Below are 7,853 nucleotides of genomic sequence, written 5' to 3' on the forward strand. Positions count from 1 at the left end.
GGGTCGTGGCTGGCCCCTGGCAGGCGTGCTGCTCCGAGCACGCCATGCTGTCGGTGCTCGTCCCCCACTGCCCATGGCTTGTGGCATGACTGGGGACAAATGCCAACACCTTCGTGGGATGAGTTGTGTGCAGACGCTGATCTCTGGACTTCCTCATCGCTGGAGTGTTGTTTCTGTCTCCAAAGAATGAACAGAATTTGATGTCTTTTTAATATGATTTTAGCCCAACGCTTCCCTCTTTGAAGCCTGCTGCAATGAGCGGATCCAGCAGTTTGATGACAATGAGGAAGAGGAAGATATCTGGGAGGAGAAGGAGATAACCTATGCAACCCAAGTGAAATCAAGGACACGGTAAGGTGAACACAAAAGAGCGATTGGGGTTTTTTTCTTTTTCCCTAAATGCCATGAAGCTGTACGTTTTGGTGAAGCGCACGTTTAACCGTTCGTTAGTTGTGAAGTGCACATTAATTGTTCATCGGTATGTGCTTTTTCTGAGATAAACCACTGTTTTCCGTGTCACACCTCTGCAGAAAGAGGTGCTCCTGGATGGGGAGCACATATCCCGTCTGAGGGAGTGCAGGAGTGGTGGAAACCCTCATCACTGCGTGTTGTCACAGATCCTTTAAACAACCACCCATAGTTTGAAATACTCAGAGCTTAATCCTTCCCTGGCATTTGGGGAGGAGGAAGGTGAAAGGCTGGCGAGACTGAGGGTCGTAGACAGAATATTCTGTTTTGAAATGTTTAAAGAGAACAGAACCAGTTTGTGTGAGAAGAGGGGCCTCCCTGGGCCGTCTCGTGCTGTTGTTTCATCCCTTTGATCGAGTCTGTCAATAAATAAAGTTACTCCCATAATTCTGAGTCTGAAAGTACGACCAATGAGACAGGCAGAATGGCCAGGGCGTCGTGTGCCCGGCGCCACTGAACCGATGGTCTTGCTCACGCGCAGCACTGGTTCCCTGCTGCTGTCCCCTCCTTGGCTGCTGTTTGCCTGCTCCCACTAGTCTCCACCCTGGCTCTGTCACCGCCACACGTTCCCCAGGAAGTTCTGCAGATGCTTTTAGCCAAGGAAAGCACGTCAGGTCCTCAGGCAGTGCCCAGAGGAGCTCCTGCTGCTGCCTGGCCGAGCGGTGTGTCTCGGGGGGGCAGTAAGCCTGGAGAAGGCGTTCAGCAACGCTTGGGCACCTCACAGGCTGTGCTCGCTCCCGGGGGCAGGGGGGAAGCAGGCGAGGGGTGAACCAGCTGCCCCAAGGGCTTTTCTGATTCTGAGTTCTGCCTGTAGATTTGGAGCATCTCAGACGTCAGAGAGTTCGTCAAAAAGTGACCTTGAGAATGGAGACCATGATGGCAGCGTGGACTCCGAAGAAGAGGAGGAGACAGAACAGCAGCCGCCTCCTTCCTCAGCAAACAGCAACAAGAATAATATCTCTGAGCAGAAAGACTCCGACTCCTCTGAAGGTAAAGAGTTAAAACCAGCATCGGTCCCGTTGAATCGAGACCCCTAACAGCAGGTTGCCAGGGTTCCCTGGCTGTTGGGCGCAGAGGAGCTGCGTGACTGTCAGGCTCGTCTCTCCTCTCAGAAGTGCCCGTGAGGTGGAGACTGCCGGGCTTCTCCAGCAGCAGGGCCAGCCCTTGGGGTGCCGCGGCAGCCGCGCAGGCACAGAGCGATGGTGCTGCTGGCTCCTTCAGTGCTCTGCTGGCGGAATCAGCGGGCATGAGGACATCAGCTCTTCACGCCACTTTAGCAGTTTTCTGCAGACCCTTGCTGGCTGTCCCCATGCGCCAGCTATCTGCCTTTTCTGCCCTCCTGCCCTTGGAGTCTGAGTTGGCACATTGCAAACCCGTTCTCCCAGTGCCCACAGGAGGGTTGTGAGGGACAGGGCTTTCCAGGATCACGGTGCAGGTAACACCTCCTGGGTTCAGGAGATGCACGGTGCTGTCAGCGGCACCAGTTTGGCTCACTGAAATGAGGGGTCCCGTTGGTCCCTTGTTTGGTGTGAGCAGTTTCAGCTGTGAAACGTGCCTTTCTCTGGGCGATGTCTGTGCTGTGACTACGAGCACAGGGCTCCCTTACTCCAGCAGGCAGCGCTCTCCACCCGTGTGGTGGTGTCGGGTATTTTCAGTTCTTCCTAGGAAGAACCGGTATAACCCTCACAAGCGGCAGCCTGTGGAGAGCGCACGTTGGTTTAGTTCCCCATCTAGAGGCTGTGGTCCTGTTTTGAGCCCATGCGCCTGCTCTCGGTTCACTGGCGTGCAGTCCCTTTGCACAGCGGAGCCCTGCAGCCCTTCCCTTTTCTGGAGACAAGGTAATGGGAACGTGTCCTTTCTGCGGGCAGAAGGATGTTCTGCTGCATGGGGAGCCGTCTGGGGCTGTGCAGAACAAATCCCCGTCTTAGTTTTGCTCGAGATCACTTTGGTGATCTTCAGTGTTTTCATCCATGTGTCAGCTGGTGAGGGAAGTGGCTGAAGCTGGGCCGTGGAGCCCCTGACAGGAAGGGGTTGCTCAGAGCTCAGCTGGCAGTCCCTGGCGCAAGGGTTGAGCTCACTCGGAACAGCCTTTTCCCTAACCGAGGCTTCTCCCTCGTGGAGGACGTGCCAGTGGCCGGGAGCGGGGTTTGCAGGCCGGCTGTCCACAACCTGTGAGGCAGCTGCCCCTGGGGGTCTCGAAGGAGTGCCGTGGGATGGTCCCTCTCCTTCTGTCTCTGGGACCACTCTGGAACGTTTTTGGGATGGCCAAAGATTCTGGGGACGGTCAGGAATGGCAGCCCCGTGCTCTGTGTCCGCAGGGTCTGGGTGGACAGCCATGTTCGAGCCTGTGAACTCGAAACCCCCCACACCCTGCGTTGCCATGGACGTTGGATCGAGCGTCTGGGACTCGGCAGCCCCAGAGAACCCCACGCCGGAAGAGAAAGGATGGGCAAAGTTTACAGACTTCCAGCCTTTCTGTTGGTAAGAGGGACCCACGTTCTCTTCACGTTCTCTTGTTCCCTGTCGCTTTTCCCTGAAAGGATCTCTGAGATACAGTGTGTTGGAGTGGCTTGACAGGAGTGTTCCTTTCTTGCCCCTGCTACCCCTTTTATGGTGCGATGTCATCTGGGATTCTGAGTCAGGGCTTCATACTTCCTTTTGCCTTTCAGTGCTTCTGGTGTTAGTGTATCATGTGTCTCATGATACAGGAACACTTTATGGGTCGTCACTGCTGCTATGCTGAGAGTGTAAAATGACTAAATGGATAATTTTTAGAAGTTACAAATACTAGTGTAAAGAAAGAGTAAGCCCTGATGATTGCTTCTGCTGGGACGCTGGGAAGCACAACCGAGACCCCCGGACTTCATTCTCAAGGCTTTTTCCCTCCCTGCCGTAGCTCGGAGTCAGGCCCCCGGTGCAGCTCTCCTGTCGACACAGAAAGCAGTGATTCCGACGGAAACCCGAAGCAGAGCCAGGACAAGAACCGTAAGTGAGAACGGTACAGGACAAACCCAGGGCATCACGGAAGCTGTGGACGCCCTGCACAGTGTCCCAGGTCTGCTGGGGAGAACTTCCCTCCGCGCTGCTGCCGCCTCTTACCCTTTGCTATGGGGAGCAGGCTGTTAAAACAGTAACTCGGAAATCCCGAAGGTTTGTTGGGGTAATACCATTCAGCAAAAAAGGATGAAACTGGAGTAGGGAGAGTTGATGTCACAGAGACAGTTCATTTGTAAACTGCCCAAAGCCCTGTTTTAACCCTGTGCTCGACTATAAAATCACTTGCTGACAGCTGAGGGGACAGGGCGAGTGGTACTGATGGGGCCTGGGGGTAGGTAGTACCTGGGAACTCGTGTTGTGCTGCGGTTTGTTCGCAAGGTGAATTATTTGCTTTCCTCAGTCAGCACTGCTGCTCCCTGCGTTTGGAACGTCTGCGTCACGAGGAAAGCGCCGCTGGTGGCCTCGGACAGCAGCTCCTCCGGTGGCTCCGACAGCGAGGAGGAGGAGGATAAAGCTGACATCGTCACGGAAACCATCAGCACGGGCTCGGGCCAGGAGACCATCAAGCTGACTGTGGATGCTAAAAACGAGAAGGCTGTTTTCACCAGGTGTGCAAGGACTCCCTCGGGCTGGGGCCCGGCTCTGCCCTGGGTTCAGCCCCGTGGTGGGGACCCCTTCAGCTGGGGTTTCACTGGTCCTTTGCCCTTTTAGACCCGCGGTGCCAGATGTCCTGTGTGAGGAGCTTCTCATCATGGGGCTTTTGTTTTAAGAAAAGATTTACGACTGGTTTATGTTAAGAAACATGTGTGGCTCATTATAGCCACAGAGCCACATCCCAGCAGCATCAGCCGACTGTCTGTCTGTCTGTCTGCACACCAGATCCAGGCCTGGGCAGGTCGCACAGAAGAGTCGAGCAATGCAAGTGCGCGTGCACGGAGTCAGTGTGCGGGCTGCCGGGGGGAAGGTTTGGGTGTCTCCAGCTTCAGCCAGTCCCTTCCCCTCGTCGCCGTGGTACGTGGTAGGCAATAGATGGTTAAAAGTGCCAAATGCCAGAGAAGGCAGAGCAGAGGGCTGTGGCTGCTGGGCCGCGCTCTGGTTGGAATTGCCCGTGCCTGACTCTAGCCTGCTCTGACTGTCTGAGAGGGGAAGTGCTTTTCCACCCAGGGAGCATCTGGTTCCCATCGGTGCATCCAGAACTATGGCCCCGTTTTCAGACATGTAGAGTTTTCCTCGCATTCCTTCCCAGTACGTGGGGAACGACCCCACCTGCTGGACTCTGGAACAGGTACTGACACCCCAGTGTCTGGGGGGCTCTGGCTGCTTTGGTAGTCAGTGCGGGCTGCTCCAGCAGAGAGCTGCGGGCAGCTCCACAGCAGGGAGAGGCTCAGGAGACAAGCGGGGCTCCAGGACCAGGTGGAATTGGGGGCGGTGGGGAACCAGAGGTCTGCTTGTGGGGCAGCCCTGAGCGGGTTTTGTAGTAGCGTGACGGTTGTTTATTCTTGATCTCCTCCTCACGCGGCCTCTCCTCTTCGTACGGGAGATGAGTGAGGTGCCAGAGGTTTCCCAGCTCACAGGGATCGCAGCCGAAGAGGTGGGCGCTATGCGCAGGGAGGGCCCGGCCAGCAGCCTGGCTCCAGGAAAGCCGAGGGCACTAAGAACGCAGCACCCCCTCCTCCAGTCCTCAGTGTCCTCGAGTTGTACCAAGAAATCCACGGGCACGTGTACCTAAACCACACAGTGCTCCCGGTGTTTTCCTCTCGGAAGACAGGGTGTGAGCAGAGCAGCGTTACGTGTGCCGGGATGTTAGCAGCGGGGTCGGGCTGCCTGGCACGCTCTCCTGGCTGCCCGCGTCTCTTTGCAGGCAGGAATTACACTCTTCCCGCTCTGGCTGGGTCGGTGTTGGGGCTCCGCTGCTGTTGCAGGCAGCGTCCTTCTGAGCATGGTGTTCTCTCTGAAAAGTGTCTGTGTCTGGAGCGCTTCCAATAAGGACAAGGCTTCCAGAACCCGCTTGGGTCTGAACGACGGCAGTTCTACAAAACTAATTCCGTTTTGGCGAAGAACTTAAATACTTGTACAACCACAGACTCCACTTTAAAGGTGTCTCCTGCTTTCCACAGCTACAGCAGTGGCCAAAACTGGAAACAGAAGCTGTGGGAAGGCAGAAACCTGTTAGGCAGCTGGTGGTTCCAGCTGCTGCAGTAGCAGGTTTCTCCCTGTGTGAGAATTGCCACCTTGCCCGGGGACTACAGCAGCCAGTAGTGACTATAGTAATTTTTAACCATGTGCCTTAACGGAAATGAAATACACTGAAAGGTCAGGAGCACGTTGGGTTGGCTGTGTAGTTCTCGATGACTCCCTACAAGCCCTTCCCCGGAGGGGCTGAACTTCTGCCGAGCCACGGTCCTATTTCTGTGGAAATGGGTCTTCCTGCTCCTCCTGCCCTCCCTGCAGTTCCAAACCCCGACATCTGTAATACCTCCGGGAGCTGCGCAGGGGCCCTGTAGGTTCTGCAGTCACTAGGGTCGTGAGAGCTCCAGATGTTGCAGTACCTGTCACCAGATGTTGCAGTACCTGCACGCTCAGGTATGGGCAGCAGCTGCTGGGGCTTCCCTGCCTGCCCGGTGCGCCCCAGCGATGACCCTCGGGGCAGTGAGCGGTGTGTCCTCAAAGGGCTCGGCTGAAGGTCCCTCAGGGCCGTTCTGTGTGACCTGAGGAGGAGTATCAGCTGCTCAAACAGGGTATGAAAGAGGGTGTTCCAGCTGGATTGAGCTGGTCCCTCCACTCCAGGTGTATTCTGCAAGCTCCCTTTCCCACAGCTAACTCTACCTGGTAGGTTCTTCTAAAAAAATCCGCAGTTTTGCACAAGTTCTCGCACTAAAAAGCTTCTGGTAAAGCTTCTGGTTGGCAAATCTCGCTCTTGGGTAACTCTGGAGTGGGTGTGTGAGCCCGGAGGAAGATGCTTCCTGCAGTCCGTGGAATCTTCTGCCTTTTGCCATGTTGGTGGGAGTTTGGCGAGGGCAATGCCGTGTTTGGTGACTGTGCCCTTTGAGCGAGCGTTGCGGCATTACTGCCGGCTCTGCGGCAGCACAGCTGCCCGAGGGACTTGGGGCAATTAACTCCGCGTTCTGGTTTTTCAGCACTCTTGACTGTTTGCTTTGTCTCCCTCTCTTTGCTCTCTCCCTCTTCCTGCCTCTCCTGCGGCCCTTCTCTCGCTGCGGGTATTGCTCAGAGTGTTTAGACCTGCAGGCAGAGGGTATGTATGACCGGGACCTGCTCGGGGTTCCAAACATCCACTGACAAGTAGTTTCTCCCCTTAGTTACTTCGTACTGGGCTGGGAAAAAAGAGCCGTTGGCCTGGGAAGCTCCTCTTTTCACCCTCAGCTACAGGAGACCCTAGAAACCCTCTTTGGGGAAGCTGATCCGGAGGGGGGCTGTGCTCCTGTGGGAGAGCTGGCGCAGGCAGCAGAAAACACCCAGCGTGGAGCAGGGTCGTGCACCGGTTCTGGAGCTTCTGCCGTTCACCCGCTGGTGGCTTTCCCTGCAAGCGGCTTTTTGTGCTTGTTTTCAGGCTGGCTGGGGGGAAGCCTCGCTGCTGGCCAGTGCACGCTGCTGGACGTGCTGCCTGGCAGGGGGGTAGTGCTGGGGTCTTTGGAGGCTCCCTCTCAGCAGCACAAGCAAGTATTTCACCTGTACGCTGGAATGCACCATAAAATAACAACTGATGGGTTGTCCAGAGGCTGTTCCTTTTTACCAAACACTTGTTTTCTCCCCAGCATTTTCTTTCTGTTTTCGGTTGTGGTTGTACTAACCATCTCCTAGAACCCATCCACTTAATTTCCCTTTCGCAGTCACTGTGCCAGCTTTGCTGTCGTTTCTGGGTGAGATCAGAGGCACAAAGAGCCCTCCAGCGCACTGGGCACGTCCCCGCAGTTAGCGGTGGAGGGGAGAGCCTTGCAGGCAGCGTGTGACCTGTGGGCTCCAGGAGGACAGTTCCCTGGTGAAGAGAATCGCTGGCCTGGCCTCCCCGAGCGGGAGGGTCAGCGAGTGCCCGCAGCCCCCGCAGGCCGAAGGCTCTGAGTCCTCAGCTGTGTTTAAAATAGCCGGGATGACCACACGTACTTAGCGAGCCTGCTGGGTAATAATTAGCGATGCTGTTTTAACGAACTCTGGAGGTCCTCCTGCCTCTCTCCTAAGCAGGCGGGTACGTGTGGCATTTACCTGGTGGTATGTGCTGTCAGGCTGGACTTTTTGCCAGGAAAATGTAGCACTATTGGAGCTGTTAATGAGCGATCTGGGCTGTTGAGCCTTCTCGAGGCCACTCAGAGCTCTCTGCGGGGCGCTGGGTGAGACGAGAGGGCTCTGCTGTGGCAGGGGGGGCACGGGAGCGA

General features: G+C 56.0%; 1 protein-coding gene across 1 annotated transcript in view; it reads left to right on the forward strand.

Moving 5' to 3' along the window:
• LOC104491665 (serine/threonine-protein phosphatase 6 regulatory subunit 2-like) overlaps positions 1–7,853 on the forward strand; it is a gene marked incomplete at its 5' end in the record, with an annotated part of 20,943 nt that overhangs the window by 6,384 nt on the left and 6,706 nt on the right. The window contains 6 exons of the mRNA XM_010134125.1: positions 224–351; positions 1,283–1,458; positions 2,787–2,949; positions 3,365–3,453; positions 3,866–4,073; positions 6,695–6,718. Of these exons, the coding sequence (XP_010132427.1) occupies positions 224–351; positions 1,283–1,458; positions 2,787–2,949; positions 3,365–3,453; positions 3,866–4,073; positions 6,695–6,718 (788 nt within the window). The remainder of the gene's footprint in view (positions 1–223; positions 352–1,282; positions 1,459–2,786; positions 2,950–3,364; positions 3,454–3,865; positions 4,074–6,694; positions 6,719–7,853) is intronic.

The sequence above is a fragment of the Buceros rhinoceros genome, unplaced genomic scaffold (genome assembly GCF_000710305.1).
Source record: "Buceros rhinoceros silvestris isolate BGI_N320 unplaced genomic scaffold, ASM71030v1 scaffold23950, whole genome shotgun sequence".
NCBI classification, from domain to species: Eukaryota; Metazoa; Chordata; class Aves; order Bucerotiformes; family Bucerotidae; genus Buceros; species Buceros rhinoceros.